The 22861-nt window shown below is 39.4% G+C and overlaps 1 protein-coding gene across 1 annotated transcript in view; it reads left to right on the top strand.

Moving 5' to 3' along the window:
- pcnx2 (pecanex 2) overlaps positions 1 to 16868 on the top strand; it is a 35752-nt gene extending 18884 nt beyond the window's left edge. The window contains 27 exon segments of the mRNA XM_034681466.1: positions 2 to 157; positions 1135 to 1161; positions 1164 to 1204; positions 1206 to 1236; positions 1357 to 1419; positions 1422 to 1485; positions 2745 to 2803; positions 2934 to 3149; positions 3256 to 3509; positions 5050 to 5212; positions 5215 to 5282; positions 5619 to 5722; positions 7089 to 7159; positions 7162 to 7232; positions 7443 to 7607; positions 7610 to 7675; positions 10090 to 10149; positions 10151 to 10248; positions 10377 to 10441; positions 10444 to 10492; positions 12670 to 12848; positions 13083 to 13204; positions 13206 to 13253; positions 13344 to 13418; positions 14513 to 14597; positions 14600 to 14688; positions 16445 to 16868. Coding sequence (XP_034537357.1) covers positions 2 to 157; positions 1135 to 1161; positions 1164 to 1204; positions 1206 to 1236; positions 1357 to 1419; positions 1422 to 1485; positions 2745 to 2803; positions 2934 to 3149; positions 3256 to 3509; positions 5050 to 5212; positions 5215 to 5282; positions 5619 to 5722; positions 7089 to 7159; positions 7162 to 7232; positions 7443 to 7607; positions 7610 to 7675; positions 10090 to 10149; positions 10151 to 10248; positions 10377 to 10441; positions 10444 to 10492; positions 12670 to 12848; positions 13083 to 13204; positions 13206 to 13253; positions 13344 to 13418; positions 14513 to 14597; positions 14600 to 14688; positions 16445 to 16618 — 2663 coding nt within the window. The 3' untranslated portion in view covers positions 16619 to 16868.
- Positions 16869 to 22861: the final 5993 nt, after the last annotated feature.

Below are 22861 nucleotides of genomic sequence, written 5' to 3'. Positions count from 1 at the left end.
GAACTCCTGCGTTCATCCTTCTGCGACCCGAGCTTTCAGTTCCTCACTCTGCTCTTCACACTCGTCTTTTTTCATTTTGATTGTCCTCATGCCTCAGAGAGCTTCCTGCTGGACTTCTTTGTCATGTCAATTAATTTCCACAAGGTGAGAGAACACAGTGTGGTGATATCAAGAGACAGATACATTCAATACAAATACACACAAGGTACAGAGACCACAGACCAATACACAATCACAGACCAAAACAAAATCACTAATTTCTTGACCTGACGTAACAACACTCACCTGCAGACACTCAGGAAACTGACAGACAGACTTTAAAATGGTTCAGCCTTTTTCAATCAAAGCAGAACTCCACAATCACATACACAAAGGTTGGACTCCCCCCATCATAGAGCATATTGAAGCACACTGTGGTGTGAAATTGCTGTATAAAGTCCTTGTGGCTCTAGAGCAGCATGGTGCAGTCAAACCACCATGATGATGACATAGTGATGTCGTACAACTTGGACATCTCAGCATTGGTACAAGGATAAACATTTAATATTATTTGATAGATGTCTGCATTAAAGCAGAAATTGAAACATGCTGGCAACCTGCCTGGGAGTCTCTAGCAATAAGATTACATTTAGTTGCATTGAGGGAAATGTAGGATCTAGCACTTTCTGACTTTAACTCTTATTTATGACCAAATATCTGGTTTTGAACTAACCATTTTTTTTAATTTTTGGTCACACTATTTTGCCTTTTTGGATAGTTAAGAAGTGAACATGTAAACAGGTAACAGAGACAGAGACAGGGCAATAATATAATATGATACATTCTATTTAGGGCGCCTTTCAGGACAGTCAAGGTCACCTTACAATGTACAATAATAAACACAATAACATGCAACTTGTGACCAAAACTGAACTACTCTGCTGCCTTAGACATATGACCATTATGCTTCTGTGCTTCTGTGAGTACTGCAACTCTATGAAAGTGCAATAACAAATAACTGTGAAGCTCTGTAATGGAAAGGTTTTTTGATGCATAAAAATAAACACTCTCTAATGCAAATAAAAAAACACTGCACTGTTGATGTCTGATAGTAGAGGACTGACCTTTGTTGTTTGTGTTTCTGTACAGATCGAGAGCTGTTGCTGAAGCTCCATTTCATCTTGGTTACATTGCTCCCTGGCAGATCGCCTGGGGCAGCGCTTTCCCATGCCTTCGCTCAGCCATTTGCTGTACCTCGTATCCTCCTCTCAGACCTGTGTGTGTGCGGGGGGGTGTGTGTTTGTGGTTGTGTGTGTTTGTAAGTCCAGATCAGTGCCAGCTTTTCTTTCCTTAACTGGTGTGTGTGTGTGTAACCAGACTCAGCCATGCTACTGCTTCAGACTTTGCTCACCACTGTCTTCTACACCCCGCTGGCTCCCTTCTTGGCAGTGCCATCTTCATTTCCTCTTATCCTCGGCCCATCAAGTTTTGGGAGCGAAACTACAAGTAAGATCTCTACATAGTGAGTCAGTGAGTGTGGAGTGAGTTTCCTAAACAGCACAGGGACTGCATGGGAAGTGTATGCTCACATTTAGTTCCAGATTATCACTGGCTGGCATACTCTTCATTAGTATAAATATTTAGTGCTGCAGATGCATACTTGAAGTTAATTTTACACACTGGTGCACTTTGATTCAAATGGACTCACACAATGATACTGCTTTAATAACTTCAAAGAGAAGGGAGTGTGAATTATTACTTAGGTTGAAAAAGTATTAAAAAAACGGATTTCTTTCATGTATTTTTAAGTTATAACTGCAACAACAACAGTTTGATCTATTTTTCTATCTACTAAATCTGTAATCAATCTTTCAAACTGAAAGGCAGATTAGCAGACAGACACCCTCCTCCGCCTCTCCTCCTTCGCAACATAACCCCTCTGTTCCCTCTTATTTATTGATGTAGGAGACTGTTTGTACTTCAGCCAGCTGAAAGCACTCCAAATATAGCAGCAGCTTTGTTGCACAAACTTCAGTGAGTTGACATGAAGCAGCCTGTGATTATGTTTAGACGCTGGGGTTTGCTTGGAACTGAAACATTTAAAAATCAGTGGTAGCAGCACCTCTGCAGGAGTTGGATCTTGGCGTTTTAGGCTGAGGTTGTGCCGGTTGACAATGTTAACATCAAGATGACATGACAGCTAAAAGTTTCAGATGGACAACAACTGAGACCACAGAACAGTTTAGTTCTGAAATATTAGATTTCAACTGTAGAAGGCTGTGGAAGTATTAAAGCTCCTGTGAGGGAATTTCACTACTTATGAAACAGACTAAAATGAAAAAAGATGCCTATTTATGATGTAAAATCTCAGACAAGACCATCAATGAGAGGGTTTTTTTTAGAGCGTTTTTACCTTTATTGGTACAATAGCTGGATGCGCAAAAACACTAGTAAGACTTTCAAGAGTGAGGAAGATCATTAGCAGAGTGTTAGCTAACGTTTTCTTCTTCTTTTTCTAGAAAACAATGTGAAACAAAAATGCATGTATAGCTCACTGAAAATAAAACGACAACCCAATTATTTAATCAAACACAAGTTGTTTAACAATGAAAACTACAACTCTCGAAATTCAAAACTATTCCACAAACAATTAAACTATGTGTAACTACTTTTGTTATTGGTCATTACCAGAGCTCTATTGACAGACATGACATAGTTTGCCTTTAATATGTATCTGACAGTTTTCTATCTTTGGTTCTTTGCAGCACAAAGCGCATAGACAATTCCAACAGCAGGCTGGTGTCCCAAGTGGATAAGGAGACAGGTAAGACCTTTTTAACTGCTTCTTTAAGTTATCTGTCCTCTCAAATACACACAGAGGAGAAGTTTCCATCCATGCCTTTCTGAAACCTTTTCACCTGACTGTATACTTCTCCCATATCCTTTGCTTGCAGGGTGTGATGATAGCAACCTGAACTCCATCTTTTACGAGTACCTGACCCGCTCGCTGCAGCATTCACTTTGCGGAGACCTCATGCTGGGTCGATGGGGCAACTACGGAGCTGGAGACTGTTTCATTCTGGCGTCTGACTACCTCAACGCCCTGGTCCACCTCATTGAGATTGGCAACGGGTTGGTCACGTTCCAGCTGAGGGGGCTGGAGTTCAGAGGTCATTTTTAACCATCACTACCTCCCACCTTTGCACCACTGTTTCAATTTAAATTTGTCTCTCCCGTGCTGTCTGGCTGATCACCTCCATCTCTCTCCATCTTCAGGTACGTACTGCCAGCAGCGAGAGGTGGAGGCAATCACAGAGGGCGTGGAGGAGGATGACGCATGCTGCTGCTGTGAGCCCGGTCACTTGCCCCACATGCTGTCGTGCAATGCGGCCTTCAACCTACGCTGGCTGGCCTGGGAGGTGATGGCAACCAAGTACCTGCTGGAGGGTTACAGCATCAGTGAGAACAACGCCGCCACCATGCTTCAAGTGTACGATCTCCGAAAGCTCCTCATCACCTACTATCTGAAGGTTCGACTCATCTCTGTGTCTGTTTATGTACATTTTGCAACTTTACCTTGGATTGATTTTCAAAGTAGTTAAACTTGATACATGTGTTTTTAGTTGAGGAAATTATCACAGGGACATGGTTACTTTCTTCATTTCTGAAACACAAACCCTCTAAAAAAAATTGAGGAATATGCCATTTTCTTTTCACTACTGTACCTTAAGAGTGATTATCCTGGTTTGACTTACATCTGGTTAATATACATCATAGTATACTAAAAACTGATTAGAAAAAAAAGAGATTGCTGAGTTTCTACACAGGGGCGTGTCTAGACTTTTATGACTGGGCTGGCCCAACCTGGTCACTGACTCATACAGGGGTGGCATGAAGTATGTGTGCACACAAACACACAGAGGAATAAACAAAGATGTATCCTTCTGTCAGCACTAATCATATCTATTTAAGGTATTATACAGATGTGAAATTCCTGTGTATATTTCTTTAACTTTTAACCTTAAACAGTAAAATATCAGAGTGGAAACATCAATCTTTTTTAGGACTCAAGAAGAAGATGTATGTCAAAAATACTTAAAAATTGCAATCAAACTGACAATTATTGACAATGTTTCAGGGCTGCACGGTGGTGCAGTGGTAGCGCTGTTGCCTCACAGCTAGAAGGTTCTGGTTCTGGGTTCTCTACGGGTACTCCGGCTTCCTCCCACAGTCCAAAAACATGCTCACCAGGTTGATTGATCACTCTAAATTGCCCCGTAGGTGTGAGTGTGTGCGTGAATGGTTGTCTGTCTCTTTGTGTTAGCCCTGTGATAGGCTGGCAACCTGTCCAGGGTGTACCCTGCCTTCCGCCCGAAGCCAGCTGGGATAGGCTCCAGCCCCCCGTGACCCCTAATGGGATAAGCGGTCAAGATAATGGATGATGAACAATGTTTCAGTACCAACTGTGTGCTCAAGTTTCTTTGCAATTTTTGATGGTGTTTATCCTCCTACACACCTGTCTTATTGATTTGATGTGCAAAGTCATTTTCTACAATTTAAAGCAAAAACAAAAAGAAATCCAAAAAAAAAACTACTGCAGGCGAACAGTCCAAGTAGTTGATATTAACATGAGTCATACCTCTTACAAGGCAAATAGCCTATTATAAATTAGGATTTTGGGGGGCACCTAAGGGCGGTCAGTCAAATTTTAAAGGGGAGCCAGGCCCCTCTAGACACACCCCTGTTTCTACATACTGTTTAGTTTTAAAGAGTCCTGGATATAGAAAGATACCAATTGCAGCTTTAATAATTCATCAAGGTTTGACATACTCACTGACCTTCCTTTTAGTTTTGAATTTCTCACTTATCTCAACAGATTCTTTCTCTAGCCAGAAGGTTAGAAAGTGCAACTGACAGTCAAACCAGTATCTCATGCATTAATCATAACGCATGGTAGCCTCACATAAGTGACTTAGAAATGGTCAGCAGCTACTAACAGCTTCATAGAGTTGCTCTTTTTGGCTGCCTTTGACTAATGCCCTGTGACTCTTCACCCCTCTCCTCTCAGAGTATCACTCCTACTACCTGGTCCACTCTCCCAAACTCTCCCCCTGGCTCAAGGATGCCTCCATTGAAGAGGCGCTGCAGTCCTACACCAAGTGGCACCACATCGAACGTGACCCTCAGGTCTTTAGTGTGAAGATTGATGAAGACTACGTGCACTGCCTGCAGGGGTGACGCGTGCCAGCTTCTGCAACGTCTACCTGGAGTGGATCCAGTACTGTGCAGGGAAGATGGAGACGGTACAGCACTTAAAGATTTTTCTATCAGGCTGCAATATGGGTTAGAGCTGCTTAGGGAGTGTCAGAGCTCCAAATAGTTTGCCTTTGAGAAGCATCAACCTATCATTTTATGGCATTGTTTTTAAAGTGGTTAAAAGGGCAGAAAGAGAGGCATTACTCTAAAAATGTAAACACACTTAAAGTAACAAATTCACACTAGTCCTTTATTTTATTTCCTGTAAGGTGTACATCACATGATATTATCACCTTAAATCCTTGTTAGATAATCTGTTTTCTCTCTTTCTTTCCAAAATGCCATTTTCTTCACGTTTGCCCTCTCTTGTATTTTTTGCACAGCCTGTCGACAGTGATGAAGACTCTACTTTGGTGACTTTGTGTTACGCTCTCTCTGTCCTGGGGAGGAGATCACTTGGCACAGCGTCACACAACATGTCAAACAGGTAACCTTGTGGCAAAATAACAAATAGATTCATGAACTTCCTGAAACCAATAGGAAAAACTGATTTTGTGTTGAAATCTCCCAATCGACTCTTGAATCCTACTAACATGATCAGTCTTAATACTTCTCAAGATTAATAATTATTAAATAATTCTCTGTAAGTTGAATAACATGTTGTTGTATAAAAGAAAGAGGGCTCTCCACTTTTATAAGTGTGGTTCCCCCTAGACCAGGGGTTCCCAAAGTGTGGGTCGGGACCCCCTGGGGGGTTGCGAGACACAAATGGGGGTGTGTGAGATGTCTTCCAGAATGTTTCTTTTTTAAGTCATCTAGAAATAGTACATGTGACCCATGATAATAAAAATATCAACAAATTAGTCGCTAAATTTCAAATAAACCTTGAAAGTAGAAAATGTAATGAGTTTTCTGCCTTTTTTCCAGATGACTACTAAGTTTAGGGTTAGTGAACAGTAACTTATCAAAAGCATCAGTAGCAGTAGATTAATTCATAAAGACACAGGAAACACAGCCACATGCTCATATAGGTAGGCTGATTTTCTGCAGACCAGCTAAATGAAGCCACATTAAATCACTTTGGGACAGTGGGGTTGCTTCTCTGACACAAAGTCAGAGAAGAGACCCAGTTCTCTCAGTTACTCAGTAATGTCTAGCTTAAGTTAGTTTACATTAGCCATCATAAGTGAGGGTGTTGCAGCAAACTCGATATGAGTGTTTTTGTGCCATTGCATATAAACTGTCATGCCAGGGATAAACTTTGTTGGGTGTTCTTTCAAAAGTAACAACTTCATTTGGGCTATTGCTGGATAATAGGGTGTGTTTTGCACTTCTTGTAATTCTTAGTCTTTTTAATATTTGTTAAAACGTGATTCATTTTATTGATTTTATTAAAACTTTGATTTTATTTTATTTTTACATATTTAAAGTGACATGAATGATTTGAACTAAGTGAATAAAGAATTTTAGTTAAATTAGATACACACATTTTAATTGGTTCAGCTAAAATAAATGTAGTAAAATATAAAAAGCAGTGTTTTCTTCTGCCTTTGAAAATAGACTGGATGTCTGGTTGATGTTATTCCTATGAATACAGCATATCTTTTCTATTGTACTTGTTGCACAAGTGTTGTTCAGTAACAGGACTGTCAGTACATATTCTCTAGCAGTTTGACACCACAAGGGGCACTTGCAGATAAATCTTTCACGTTCTCTGTCCTGCTCTCATAACTTTGTGTATTTGTGTGATTTTACACTTTAAAGTTGCATAACCCCCGTCTTATTTTTTCTCTCTCTCTCTCTGTCTTGTATCTCTCTTTTCCTCCAACAAAATCCTGCATCTATCCACAAAGTCTGGAGTCTTTTCTTTATGGATTTAACACCCTCTTCAAAGGAGACTTTCGCATCGCTACCAAAGATGAGTGGGTTTTGCTGATCTGGACCTCCTGCAGAAGGTGGTGGCTCCTGCTGTCAGAATGAGCATCAAACTGCATCAGGTAAATTAGTCTGCTGTGCTTTTATATGACTGCTGCTGCTGTTTCCAAATCTCATATTTCATGAATTGTAAAAATGTATGTCCTCTCTGCCTCTATGTGAATGTATAAGTAGAATTTAAAGTCTTTTATTACAGCTTAACAATGGACCTTTTCCCTTTAATCTGCTCAAGCCCTGGGGTGCTCCATCATGCTTTATGTCTTCCCTTTCAGGATCACTTCACCTGTCTGGAGGAGACCGAAGAGGCATCTATCTTGTACGAAGCCATCACAAATTACCGTAGCAGCTTGGTCATCTGCCATGAGAGTGACCCGGCCTGGCGTAAGGCGGTGCTATCTAGCCGCGACACGCTGCTCACACTCAGACACATGATCGATTGACGGCACCGACGGAGTACAAGATCATCATGCTGTACAAACGCCACCTCAGCTTCAAGGTCATCAAGGTGAGGAAGGAGTGTGGATATAGCGAGCTTGTGATGTACTATTAGTGTGAGCCTTTTTCTTTTTTCAGGTTGCAGCCAAGGCACAAGGGGGATAATGGTGCAAAATGAATGACTAATGTGTGTGGTTTCAATGCAAATGGGTCTCTGAGTGTTCTGAAGGTCTGCTTAGTGTACTGGTTTCTGAAGATACAACCGACTCAACCGATATTTCTATCCATACGGCTGACTATACATACAATTTTTAAGTAGAATCTGCCTCAAATCATTATTTTATTTAAACCTTAAGAGAAAATTGAAGTTTCTGATTTAAAGAACACAAGCTACTAAATAAGCCTCGAAAGAGAATGTCTGAACTACTTGCTAGACAGAAGCAGGGCGTCTCCTGAAAAGTGCTGACTCATATATTGTACCAACACATTAGACATCATAAGTAAAGTTCAGTTACGACCCATTGCACAAAATGACCACAATAATTGGCAGATCAATAACTTTTCCTCAGCAGTTATTTTAAGTGCTACAAACTCTGTTCAAGTCTTGGCACTTATTTATTTTTAATACGAGAATATTTACAGTTTAACATGAGAGTATAATGTTAAAGGAATAGTTTGACATACTCCTTCTGAATAAGATAAGATAAGATTAGATAAGATATCTTTATTATCATTGTTAGGGTGTAACAGTGAAATTTGTAAGGAGCAGTCCTCCAGATGCCTAAAAAGAAATAGTCTAAAGTATAGTATTTAACTATGAGAAAATAAACAATAGAATTAAACTTGTAACTTTAAAAATATACACAAATAAACTGTATAAAATGTACAATATGAGAAATTATAAAGCTATATAGAAATAGAAAAAATAATATACATAACAGTTTAAAAAGTATAAACATCGACATTAGAGTATGTACAGTGTGCAGGTGTGTGAAAATACAGTAATTGTTTTGAAGTGACAGGTGCCGAAATATTCCACAGGTCCTTGGAGGGGGTGGGGTGATAGGGAGAGAGGGAAGGGGAGTGGTGGCTGCTGAGAAGTCAGTTGGGGGGGACATTGGTGTGGGGGGCTGGAAAGTGTCTGTTGTTGCTCAGACAGAAAATAATAATGATATTAATATGTGTGGATTAAAGAACTTCAAAAATGCAGTTAAGAGATGGACTAAGGAGGATGTGCTGTTTTCATTCTCTGTCCCCAAAAAAAGCTAACGTTTTAAGCCTGGGGGCGGCCAGCCTTGCTCCTATAAAAGCTCATTTACTATCACACAACATCCTAACATGTTATATGTACACATCACTTTTTTTATGTTAAAGAAAAAAAAATAATGTGTATAAATACCAAGCTTTAGAGGTTCTGGGGGATGAGTTACCCTTGAAGTATACAGACGTATATAGTATATAGACGCTTAGCTAATGAAATAGGTTGCCTATTCTTTTTCTAAGCCAGAGCAAAGGAAGTGAGTAAGTCATACTAACTTTCAGTATTCTTGACAAAATAACCAGTGTTGAAACAGTATTTTCATATTAAATTCTTGAAATATGACTTCCATTCTCAGAGAAATTAAACAATAACTGCACTATCTTGTAAGTTGAATTAAATACATATTTCCAGCTTTTTATGTTCTTAAAATCCATTTAAGAAGAGTCTGTGCACATAACTGCTCTCTGTTGCCATCTACAAAGACTTTTTTGTAATATTTTTTTGTCTCTTGTACACTGATAGGAATGAGGCACGAGTGTGGTTGTGTTTTTGCCTGAGAGGGAACTTAAGACTTACAGAGTCTTGGCATGCAGCACTTTGAGTTTAGTTCAAATATAAAGGGCGTTATACAGAAGAAAAAAAAATTGTTTCATATGCTGTATGTTGTCATAGACAGGTTGTGATAACAAATATTAAATAAATTATAAATTAAAAAGTCATAAATTCTTCCATAAACTGGTAGAAATAATTGGGTTGTGACCCCAGAATGAAACAGTTAAAAACCCTTTAAAGATTCCAGCTTCCTCGTTAAAAAGAGGGCTGGCAGGTCAGGAGAGTGCAAGTTTCATAAATGTCAAACCATTACCCAGTGAGGGTTAATGTAGTATTAATCTATCCTTTGGATTCAGCAATTATTTTACTAAGTGCACCAATTTCCTGCTAATACTCTGCTCCATTAAGTTTCAGTTGTTCAAAGTGGGTGATTTTAAAACTTAAGGATCAGATGAAGCCAAAAAAGCAGATTGATTAGGAGGTTTGTTTACTCTTACTTCCTTAGAGGCCCTTTCAGAGACAAAGTAATGCCATTTGAATGTATTGTTTTTCCAAAAAACAGATAAACCACAAAGTTCATGTCCCCTTCAAAACTAATTTCCCATCATTGCCCTCCTCCTGTGAGATGTTCTCTTCTGTATAATCAGATCACTTCTTTGATCTCTGTGCAGATAAATAAAGAGTGCGTGCGAGGTCTGTGGGCCGGCCAGCAGCAGGAGTTGGTGTTTTTAACGGAACCGAAACCCGGAGCGTGGCAGCATTCAGAACTCAAAGCAGGCGCTCAGAAACATGGTCAACTCATCATGTGACCAACCACTCGGCTACCCTATGTAGGAAACACTCAGTGCTGCGCTTCCATATTACCAAGTTTAACAATGATTTTAATAATCTAATTTTCACAGCTTTGTCTATCTGCAGGAGACTCTTTTTGCTGACATTTCTTGTATTATTATTGCAGGTATGTGTCACCACTTACCACGTCATATGCAGGAACACACCGCACACTGCGCAGCATTGGAGGAGGAGCTTAAGCCTGGACACTATTCGCTCATGGCTGTGCTCGAAATGGTTACGGTCAGTTTTTCATATAGATTATTTATGTACATTTAAAAATTCCAAAAAAACGAATAATCTGTCTAGAGTTCTTTTTCTTTACTTTCCCTCCTTGTTCACTCTGACTCAGCCCTTACACAAAACTCTCCCTGTGACTCTACTCTTCAATTAAGGTTATTCACACGATAAAGGTTGAAGATAAAGACCTCCTCATCGTCTAAGAGATAGTTCAGTGAGGTTAATGAAAAGATGATATTTAACTGAAGGTCACGGGTTCATTCCCGAAACAACCATCAGTCTTAAAGGTTCCTTGAATCACTCACTCTAGATAAATAATTAAGTTTACTGTACTGAATAATGCAGTGTGCACATTTACAGTAAAACCTAAATTCCTCTACCAGTCATCTAACCCCAGAGGCTACATGTGATCAAATTCAGCCTCTCTTTTACTTATTGCTCAAAAATGTCCTCCATCTTTTGCATAAAAACATTTCATGGGAGACAATTTCAATTATGTTGCTGCTAAAACTGCTGCAAACTCTGCTGAAAGACTGCATTCTTGCATGTAATGTAATATAGGGTATGCTAAACCACGCCCAATGTGAAGATTGGGCCCAAAAGGATGCAGAGAGGATGAAGAGGCAAAAGTGCACCTTGCTGTAAATGGTAACATAGGGGTGTATGGTTGGGATGACTGGTGGTTAAACTTGGGCTTACTCTGTGAATGGTTTGTGTGTTTGTGCAGTCTTAAGGGTTTTAGCTGGAGCCACCTTAAATCCACAAGCTGTGTGCCTTTTTACTATTGTTTTGCACCACGACCCAAGATGCCTTTCAATCTGGTTAGGCTAGCTTGTAACGTTCAGTATCTCAATCCACATATTGGTGCCAGGGTTTCACAACCTGGCTTTCAGCGTAAGTGTGATTAGCTGCAGTTTTAGACAACGGTAGTGTAACCTCCTCCCACAGCTCCACAGTAATCATATATTTCATATACTCTTCTTTCTGTCCAGTGTATCTCAGTACAGATCTAGATACTTTCATTGCATGTATTACAGGGAAATGGTATCAACATATTCACACATTTTCACTCGCTATAAGTTCCTCTGCTGCTCTTCATCACTCTGTCTGGTGTCTCCTTGTCCACGCTGTCACTTCTGTGTAATGTTTATGCAGCCTAGAAAAAAGTAGCAAGTAGAAACTGTGTTACGTATTTTTTGACATGCAAGACTGGGTCTTATATATTTTTCACACATTCTGCTTGTTGTTTCCTTCAAGCCAGTCTGTAAAAGGAAAGAATTACAGTGTAATGCCTCGTCTGCCTGCTGACTGAGGGCTTCTCTGTGGATTTACGAATACTGACTTAGTGGAAGTCAGTGTTAGCCACAGAGAGACTTCCTCGCCCACTTAATGCAATTTTAAATACATTTACATGGACAGCAGGAGTGCACGTGTAAAAAAGAGACTGCAGACTGGGAGTGCTGCCAAAAGATTCACCTCCTTACATGTCTCCTTCCTTTCCGATCACTCCCTCGCTCCTCTCTTTTGTTTCTCATTCTTTTCTCTACACATTACCTCCAGCATCATTTATCATACAGGCCTTCCATTAACCTCTGCAGGGCAGCTTATGTGATGTGTGTATGTGTGTGTGTGTGTGTGTGGTGTGTGTGTGTGGGTGGTGTGTGTGTGTGTGTGTGTGTGTGTGTGTGTGGTGTGTGTGTGTGTTGTGTTGTGTGGTGTGTGTGTGTGTGTGGGTGTGTGTGTCTTTGAATCAGTGGTGCTCTTACTTAAGCTTCTTAAGAGGCTGAGTTTTCCTTTCAGATTAGATTAGATTGTTAATCCTGTTTCAGTTAAGGGTGTGCCTTAATTTCACTAAGTAGCAGAGAAGCTGAGGAGAGCGGCTGAGCTTCGACAGCCAGAACATATTTAACTTATTTAAGAGAGGGACTGCACCGGTGTGCGTCACATATGAAAGCACAGTTACATAACACCTCCCTTTCTCTGGGTGTAAATGTATGTGTGTGTGTGTATGTGTGAATGTGTGTGTTTATCTGGCTGCTATAGTCGAGGCTTGCTAAATTTTTGATGGTCCCTTTGTTTTTTGTCCAATGTGCCAGTGTGCACATAAATGATAAATCCAAGCCATGTGTTTTGTGTTTGTTGTTGTTGTGTGCGTGTGTGTGTATGTGTGTGTTCTACAGAGTGCGTAAGGACAACCTGACCAGCTGTAACAGCGGTGTGAACATGGAGGATGTGGACTGTGCCGCTGGTGGGTCTTCCTCTCTGAGCCACAACCGCCCGTCCTCTGTGACGTCCAACAGCCTGAGCCTGTACCAGCACAGAGCCAGGACGACACACAGCCACAGACACCACAACGCAGGTACACACTCACACTATAATATTATACACGCCAGTTAAAACACTCCAACTTGACATTGCTTACCTAAAGGCTCTGTGATTGGACTTGGACTAGTCAGCTTGTTGAAGATTAAATTTCAGTTTTATTGACTAGTTAATTGGTTGCTTCAGTATATCTCTTGTGTAATGTATGGTTTTTACTATTGGTTTAATTGTGAATTGGTGTATGTGTGTTCCTGTGGTGTTTTCTTTGCAGCAAGGAGAGAATATCGCAGTCGGTCAGTGCAGCCACAGAGTCAGCGTCCCCCAGTCACCAGCCAATCAGGACCCATCCTGGACTCAGGCTCCACCCATGGGCTTGTGCTAGGACGTCTGTCCCAACAGTCAGCTGTCCTTCAACACTTCCATAGCCTCCATTTTCTCCCAGGTGTAGGAGCATATGTAGATCTGTTGTAACTGCTTTAGCATGCTCTTACAATAAGAAGAAATCAATAAGAGGATCTTTGTCTCTCCTCAGGTTCCTCGTCTGTCAGGAGCCAGTGGGATCAGCTCTCAGCTGCAGGCAGCGCAGCATCAGCAGCGCTCTAGCCAGGTTGGAGTTTTTTATACATGCAAGCTTTAAAACACACTAAACACAGGAAGACAATAAAGATTTAAAACATTACTGAGGAAAACTACTTACTGATAGATTGATTGATATAAAACCCACAACCCCCAAAAAACATGATAATAAACAAATCCATTCGGTATAGTTTTATTTGCATACGCCTCCTTCTGCTTAGTCTAAATCAATTACCCAATACACCTCAAAATGCTGGAAAAAATGTATTGCTATGAAGATGACAATAGAGACGGTTTTCCTGAGGTCATGAAATGTATACCACATTGAAAATTGTGTTCTTAAAGATTGTTTATTCATTATTTTCTGCAAATTTAAATTCTCTAAAGCAGTAAATTGATCCAAAACAATCATAAATAAAAGCAAAACACTTAGTGGATGATTATTGAACACAATGCATGACTTTGGTTCTACATATAGCCAGTACATACATACTTCTGCGTATGTCTGTGAAGGTACTCAGTCATCCACTAACTGCCACTAACAGTCGTGGGCGTGTCCAGGAGTCACAAACCCACACATGACTGTTAGTGGCTTATATCTTCGAGCTCTTCCCCAGTCTGGTCAGAACTGAAGAAGCCTTTCGGAGGAAAGGTGAAACGTCTTCAAGAATTTCTACCAGTCCAGTTGCCTTACGGATCAAGCTTTGGGATACTTCAACGTACATACCTTTTGAAAAATATGGTGTTCGTACAAATACTTCATAGCCATCCAGCATGAGAAAATTGTTGTCAAAGATCTGTGTTAAAATAGTGTCATGCTCAGCACAAAGCCTCTGAATTACATTTTGTTGCAGGTTATAAATAAGTTGATGTTATTAACAACTGAGGTTTGAAGTTTTATGTTTGTCTTCATTTCAAAACCTTAATTCAAACTCAATTTTCCAGCTGATGACTCCAACATGTGATTATAATGTTGTATTGGCAACAGCTATTCTTAGCTCCAGCCTACTGTCCCTGATAATTGGTAGTGTATGAGCTGTTGTGTTTTTGTGCTTCAGTGTACAATCCTTTGCAGAATCATATTAAAAACTGTTTTCATCGTTTCTTTGTCTTGCTTTTCTTCAGGTCTCCTCATCTTCATCCACCCTCAGCCTGCTGTTTGGGAAGAGAAGTTTCTCCAGTGGGCTGGTTATCTCGGGGCTATCTGCTGCTGAGGGGGGAACACCACCGATACACAGTCCTCGTCCAGTGTCAACATCGCCATGGGACCCTCACATAGGTCCAGCAGCAGGGCAACGCAGGTAAGGACAAAATGAGCAGGTGCACATGCAAAGTCCCTGCCTCCAACAAGTGTGAGGGCTGCAGATCCATTTAGGGTCCCTGTGATATGAAAACTTGACCTCAGACTCCTGTTTTATGGCGAACACCCACCAACATGAACTCAGGTTGGACACGCCAGGATTTTGCTTTACCTTATACTTTTTGTAGATCCACATTTATGTCTATCTTATGAATCCTAAATGTGTCCTAAACAAGTTTGCTGAAAAACTGATACTTCTGTATGCTTGAGTACAGATGTATACAGCTTGAATTTTGCCCCCTCGAGCAGACCTTATTTGGCACAAAACCCTAAAAAAACACTACTACTGGGTACATGTTTTCCCGTGTTAATCAAACAAGATAGAACTTTTATATTTGTGAATTTGAAAGGACCTGGACAGCATATTTTAAGCCCCTAGGAATCCCCACTCAGACATGGATCCATTCATTTTAATGATGCTGTTTTCATGATAAGTTAATCCCATTTGTTTTCCTCGAGATCTCATCATCAGATGATCATACTTTGTATCCCCAGAGTTGCAGCAGCACAAAACAAACACACAATTAGGCTGATTTTACCTCATTAGAAGTGGCAGCATGGCATGTTGTGGTCTGGCCTATCACACTGAGCTGTCTATTGATTTGTATTGTAGATGGCCAGAAAGTTATCCCATTATCACGAGAAACAAACTCTATTATTTTGAGATTAGGAGAGAAATTAGTCAAGGCACCCCCCTGAAATGATTTAGTACTAAAATGGAGAAGTTAAAATGCATGGCCATAGAGACTCTGTAGTTTCTAGTCTGTTTTTCTTTAATCCAACTGTCTCCTTTAACTTGTTGAATGTTACAGTCACATTAAGTGTCACATGTAACCCTCTGGAAAAAAAACAAAGTATTGAACTTCTTCCAGTAGTTCAATATTAGCTTTGAACAGTACTTGAAGCTTATGGGCAGATCTTCTTAACATTTACTCCAAGCAAATTCATGCTTCCCTAAAAGAAGACTCTAAGTCATGACTTCATCTCTGGCTGCCTAATTCCACGTTGTACAAAATATTGCTTTAAGGAAGAAAGAGGAGACACAGCTCAAGACTTTATTTAAATGAGTCAGAAAAATGTATTAATGTCGTACTTTCAATTTCCTAACAAGCACTTTGAGCTTTGAGGTGAAATTGATGTTGCCTCTTAGGGCCCGGGCTTACTATCTTAAAAGTCTTGCCAGTTTTATGCAGAAATTAGAAGTGCAGTTGTTCTTTTACAAAAAGACCATGTGATATTTTCAGTGCAGTTTTGGTTGTTGCTGAGAACAAGCTCTGGGGAAAATACAAGTTTATGATACTTACATGCCTGGAGCAATATAATCTCTCCACATGAGCAACTGTACATTTTTTGAAAAGCTATTGTTGGGCTGAAACACCACACCACAGATGCATGACTTCATTTTTCAACAACCTCCCCACTTTAACTTACAGGTCTTCATTACCTGTTGGCAGCCAACTCTTTTTCAGATGTTATCTTTTCAAAACTCATGAGTTGCATTTTCTACAGAGGTGTTTCAGGATGTAGAATGAAACTTAGAACTCTACAAAACATATTTAATATCAGCTGGTAATTGTGTATTCAAAACTAGTGAGGTTAAAGTTTTCTGGGGTTGGGTGAGAATTCCCTTCACTGTGTTCCTTGATGAAAAATGAACCTTCTTCCTTCCCTCTTCCTCCTCTTTCCTTCTTCCTCAGTGGACATCAGAGGCTTATGAGAGTATAGACGCGACTTACTCCAACGCTGCCACCACAGTGAAAGACGGCGCTCAGTCAGGAGACAGAGACTGCAGCCAGGGATTAGACAAGACCTTGGAGGACTCAGCATCGGCTTCAACAGCTCCAGAGGCGACCGATCAAAAGACTGTCTGACAGAAAACACCCACAAACACACAACCTGACACACGAGTGTCCATACACATGCCCACATACAGGGAGGACTGTATGAAAAGTTACACATACACATACATTCAGAGGATTGTATGAGAGAGCACCCATGCACACCAACCTGCCTCCTCTTCTGCCCTTAGCATGTGGTCTCACCTTGTTCGTCGGAATGTAAACAAGTCTGAAAACAAGATCCTGGGTTTGGTTGATGAATTAAAGCAGTTTTTAAATGAGACTGCCTCATCTTATGTGATTAACGTTTGTATGTTGTATTTTCAGTGTGAAAGGTGTGATTGGATGACGCCCTATGTTAATTCAAATGTTGGGGCATTTTGGGTTCTGTCAAGACACCATAGAAGAAGCATATCATTTCAACCAGATACATGGAAAGCCCTCCAGTGCATGTCCTTGATTTCAGTCAAACAAAGCTGTAAATGTTTTCACTTTCAGCAATCTAAGATAAGTTTTGTTGTTTGAGACCAAGGATTTGTGAAACCTTCTATCCCTAAATCAGCATTTTGAAATCTACACCTAAACTAAACACTTCCCCCCCAAAGAAAACACTGTTCAGCACTATACTGAGTTGTATACTCATAAAAAGTTGTACACTAAAATAATCAGTGACTGATGAACTATCATCATATTTAGATACAAAATATATGTATACTGCTACAGTTGAGATTGTATTATCATCCTGATTTATTAAGACCAAATCTATTTTAAATGACTAATTTTGTCCAAAAAAAGAACAAATGAACAGAAGGTTTCATGGTGAAAGGTAAGTTGTTGACTCATATTTTTGGGGTTTCTATGTCAGTTTTAGGTGCTTTCAACCACTTGAAGTTCTTTATACTACATGCCAACAATCAACCCAAACACAGTTTCATACACTGATGATAGACATACAATCAAATTGTATAACCGAATGTTTGCTTACAAGTCTAAAAGCCTTTCTAACATCTTTGTAAATCTGTATTACACACAGTGGTGTTTTGAGCTACAATGCTAATGTCAGTGTACTAAAAATGCTATATTTAGTCGCGAGGATATTTACTATGTCGACCTCTTAGTTCAACAAGTCAGCAAGCTAACACAATGTTGAAAAGTATATTTCTACAGTTTTATAGAAGTCATGATTAATCTCTTGGTGAGCAAATGATGGCACTATATCAGAAGTCAGGAGGCTTTCAAGTACCTATAGGCGTTTTTCGACCACAGGAACTTTACCCCTGAACTACATGCGTTTCGACCTGAGGAACCAGGGTCTAAATTTAGTTCAGGGGTAGTTAATCTCCCCCTGAAAAGCCCCTGCTTTGGGGGTAGTACTTTTCAAAGAAGTCCTGGAACTTTCGGCTGAACGTAACGGTGTTTGTGGAGTTTACACAGTTGTTGAAACACAGAGGGAGTTCCTGGGAATGCATACTAGTTTAGTTATTTATTAAGATTTCAAAATATTATTTAATATTTTTTTTTCTCCATACGTCACTGGCCTGATTGCACAAGCTATCTTGGACTTCAGCCCGCGATTGAACCGCAGACAACAATGGGGGCACAGGAACCTTTTAGTTCCAGGGAAAGTAGTTCTGGGGGCAAAAAGACTCTTTGTCGCAATGCACCTTAAGATTTCTTCTGAGGGGGACATGAATGTCTGGACTGTGTTTAGTGTCAATCTATCAAATATTTCTGAGTGAGATCACCCAGAACAATGTCACACTCAGGGAAGTTCTATACTAAGTAGCCATTTGAATTTCTCCTCAGGGGACCATGGATTACTGTAAAATGTTTCTATAACATTTGTGCATTTTTGTGGAGATATTTCAGCCTGGATCAAAGTAGAGATCAAAGTAGAGGAATGACTGAACAACAACAGGCCTCCAAGGAGCCATACAGCTAGCTTTGCTTGATTAAAAAGCTATATTGAAACCTTCTTGTGGTGTTGCCATCATCTTAATGTTAAAAAGGAATCAAATTACCCTTTCAATGGCAACTTAAACTGCAGTCAGAATCCCAAGGGTGTATTTGCTGGTTACCTCCCACTCCTCAAGCCAAATAACCACACAGTCACATTTGGAAAAAATCTATTACGTATTTATTGTAAGTTGGTACATTAAATTTCTTTCTCTAGCAGCACTATTTAAATTACAGATATTCAAGGGGCAGTTACCATAGATTGGACTTTTCTCTTTATGCAAGAAGTCATTGTGTAAACAAAGACAGAGACTGAACCATAGATCAAAATGTATCACAACTGAACACCATGTGGATGTAATGGTAACGCAAATGAAGCCGAGGGCTGTTGAAGAACAACTTTTGAGTATTTTGAAATTATAGACAAAAAAACTTTAACATCCTGTTAAAATAAATTAAAACAGTACAAAAACATTGAAAATTGTGAACAGCTTTTTTTGTATGTGACATGATTACAGTTTCAGTTGGATCTGCTGTGGTGGCTTGTAGTCCACATCAGGTTTACAGAGACCTTCAGGTCTGTGAGTGACATGTTAATGAGGTTCATTATACATAGATGATTCAGAGAGATGACAGAAACCTATGACAGCAAAAGTGTTTTCATAGGGAACAGTTTGAGTCCACACAACATTTTGCTTTAAATGATTCCATTGACCCCGTTACATTGAACAAAAGTTAGACTGAAATCTTTACAATTAAAGTTTATTTTTCTCACTGCAACATTCTCTTCCACTACTGTATCACTAAAATTAAACCTTTTTTTGTTTTTTAATTTACATCGCTCAACTATTTTCAGACTTAAAAAACTGGATAGTTTGACATCTGGGAAATACAATGTACTTGTAGAAAGAAGTTGAGCAGAGTGATACCACTCTTGTGTCTACAGCTAGCAAGCCAGCAGCCGATTAGCTTAGTTCAGCAAGTTGATTCCACTTCGATCAGTCTGAACTTTACGCCCTTTCATAAAAAAAAAAAAGAAAATATATCATTTATGTTTTTCAGATTAAATCACATAATTTGAGCAAGCTTTTGATCTGGGCAGTACTAGGCTAGCATTTTTAACCTTTTAGCTTTAGCTTGCTGCTCCTAGCTGAACACCAAGTGGCAGCTGTAGCCTCAAAGATAGCACACAGCTATCAGAGTGGTATCAACCTGTTCAACTCAAACTAGAGTAGAAGTTGAAAAAGTAATCCTCCCAAAAACTTTGGTACAACTTTTTCAACAACTCTCCACACTCCTCAGATTTGAGCTACTATTTCTACCAGCCAACCAAGTTGTACATCTAGAAAAAAATATCTTGATTTTCAAAACCAGACTTGGGTTTATATATACTGTTAATATTTACTCTACTGTCCGTGGTTAAAAATATGGCGACATCTGTATTGCACTGCCATGCAGATAATTGTCAATACTATTTTCTCTCACTCTGTAAAAGGTCTAAAGATCAGTGCTGTTAATTTTGTACCAGCCTTTCCTTGGAGTAAGGATTTACAGATCATCCTTCTACAACAAGGTAGGACCAATAACATAGACATTTTTATTTTCTCTGCTACACTTAAAGGATTCCTGCATCTCAGGGCTTTGGATAGAAACTGAACATCAAGGATTGATGATCAGTTATCTCTGATAAAATTCAAAGTCATACTGAAAAGCAGTCAGACGCTTGTTCAGCTGAACCCTGAGGGTTAGCAACATAGTGCTCTGAGATACTCAAGGAAGTTGCACAATCTGTTGAAGTCATGAGTTCGCTCTTTTTGGCTGCTGTTCGATGCTGAGCTTCATTTTCTCCTCTTGGTCTTTTGAGTCTGACAACTAGAGCCCTCATTGGCTACATACAGAAAGATAATAGTCTACCAAAGAAATACATTTCATTTCCACAGCCTTGTTGACCACAAGGATAAACTTTATCTGCCTTGTGTCAATAAAACTTTCAGGATCTCAGTCATCTTTTAAATTCTTAAGCAACCAGTCAAACAAAGTAAAAGGTGCACTTGACTGCACAAACTCCTGATAAACTTGCAGCTCGATCAGTCTTGGTTAATTTTGTGAGTCATGCATTTTCAAATAACCCTCCATAAACTATATCTGTTAATACAAAGAGGGTCATTAAGTCATTCTGGCAATTCATAAGACACTTAAAACAAGAATTAAGAACCCATAACTGTGGATATTAGTGAAACATACTAGAGAAAAATATGAATCTCTCAAAAGAGTTTCTGATATTTTTAATTGTCTGCATACTGCAGTACTTGAATACATACTCATACAGTATCGTTTATAGCAAATAACTGAATTATTTCATTTATTTAGCAAAAGCATGCTGAATAGAAAAAATGTCACTTTTTTCAATCATCTAAAGTGACAGTAAAATTCTTTATATTTTCACCCGCTGATCATCTCTTGACGACTGCGATCTATCTACAAAGGCATGACAAGAACCATGAGGTTTAGGCATCTAAATCAATAAAGAGTAAAGTGATTGCCTAAATCTTTTCAAATCCAACTTTATCCAGTACCTGCACAAACATAATCTCTTTCATTAAGTCGCACAAACACCTCTCAGAGAGGCTCAGAAGAAGAATTGAAAATGACAGTGTGTATGTAGGAGGAAAAAAATGTGTGATTTTTGCTGTCTCTGCTCATACTGTGTTTAACAGAATGCTTGTGTGTGTGTGTGTGTGTGTGTGTGTGTGTGTGTGTGTGTGTGTGTGTGTGTGTGTGTGTGTGTGTGTGTGTGTGTGTGTGTGTGTGTGTGTAATTTGACATACAGAGAGATACAAAGTGAGGGCCCAAGAGAGAGAAGTGAGACAGACAGATAAAGGACAGAAAGAGATCTTGAGGTCTGTTTTGAAGCATAAAGAGGCACCAAATCCAACTAAAAGAACACACAAAGCAAGTTTCTAAACATCAGTCGACAAACCCAGAACTGTGAAATCTCCTTACTATACTCACGTCCATTTCTGTTTATGAGCTAAATCTCTTATATAATAGAGTTAAAAAAATAAATTATCAGATCTAAGTCAAACCAAAGTTCAAAGTTCAAAGTGGCTTGACTTATTGGTCTGGTGACTTTCTTACATCTTTCTTCAGTGATGTATTAAGAAGAAAAAGAAAACCCACTTTTTCTGACGCTTTCTGTATCAACGCTACTATTTGAACACAGTGATAGTCTGGATGGATGTGGCTACAAAAAGATCAAGAATAGAAAAATAAGTTGCTGTTGTATGCTGATGACATGGTGTTATACTTTGCTAATTAAAAAATCACAACAGCTTTGCAGTGTTCACTGACAAACAATTAGACAATCCTGATAAAATGTTCATTTTTTCATAGCTAGTGGGGTTTTTTTTATCATATGAATGACATACTGGTTATAAAATGTGTTTTGCAAACGGACAGTGCACATCTCAAAGGCAGATACCATTAATGACACAGCTTGTTTCTAAGTTTGCTCCAACTCAGCCCTCCAGAGTCTGACAATGCAACCATAGAAACACAAGAATAAATTCCAAGGCACTCTTTAGACGGGTTAAAATGCCTTTACTTTATGGCAAGGTGGTATAGATCGTATAATAAACACTGACCCCCTGATCAAAGCTTGATACCGAAACTTGTCACAGTTTGCCTTCCAGGTCTTCATGGAGAAAAAAGGCATTTTAACTGTTCAAATCAGATTGCCTTGAAAACTTTCTTATTTTTCTGCATGCATCCTTACCCAAAGAGCACCTCAAACTCACACCTTTCAGTATTCAGGAAGTGCTCTTTCCCCCACTTTTCCAGAATATGCCACTTTTGAATTAAGAAATAAAGTTGTCCAACTTTAAGAAACAGAATTCATACACAGTGAAATGCACTCTTGCTTCAAAGGTTTTGGTGTTGCTGCCTTATTCGGTCTGGTGTGACCACTTCTCAAAGATCTTGCTCTGGGTTTTAACATTACGGAGTCTGTTTGCCGTTTTCATGACAGCAAATCATGTATCCATTTATTCTCACCTGTGGCAATGATAGCCTTTGATTTGCAGAATTAACATAGTCATGTTTTAATATTGACCAATAATAAAAGACAAAGACAAATCCTGGTTAGCCCACATACCTTATTAACCTCATGGGCCAGGGCTGGATAACAATATTTTTATCACAGACACTCATGATGTGGTGGAGCCTTAAATAAACAAAGTCTTTCCCTCAGTTAGGAACTACTGGACAGGGTAAGCTACTCATGTTGCAGTCTGAAAAATTAGTTTTCCTCAGTAGGTCAGT

This window comes from Notolabrus celidotus, chromosome 4 (genome assembly GCF_009762535.1).
Source record: "Notolabrus celidotus isolate fNotCel1 chromosome 4, fNotCel1.pri, whole genome shotgun sequence".
Taxonomy (NCBI): Eukaryota; Metazoa; Chordata; class Actinopteri; order Labriformes; family Labridae; genus Notolabrus; species Notolabrus celidotus.
This window is presented reverse-complemented; position numbering and strand designations above follow the sequence as displayed.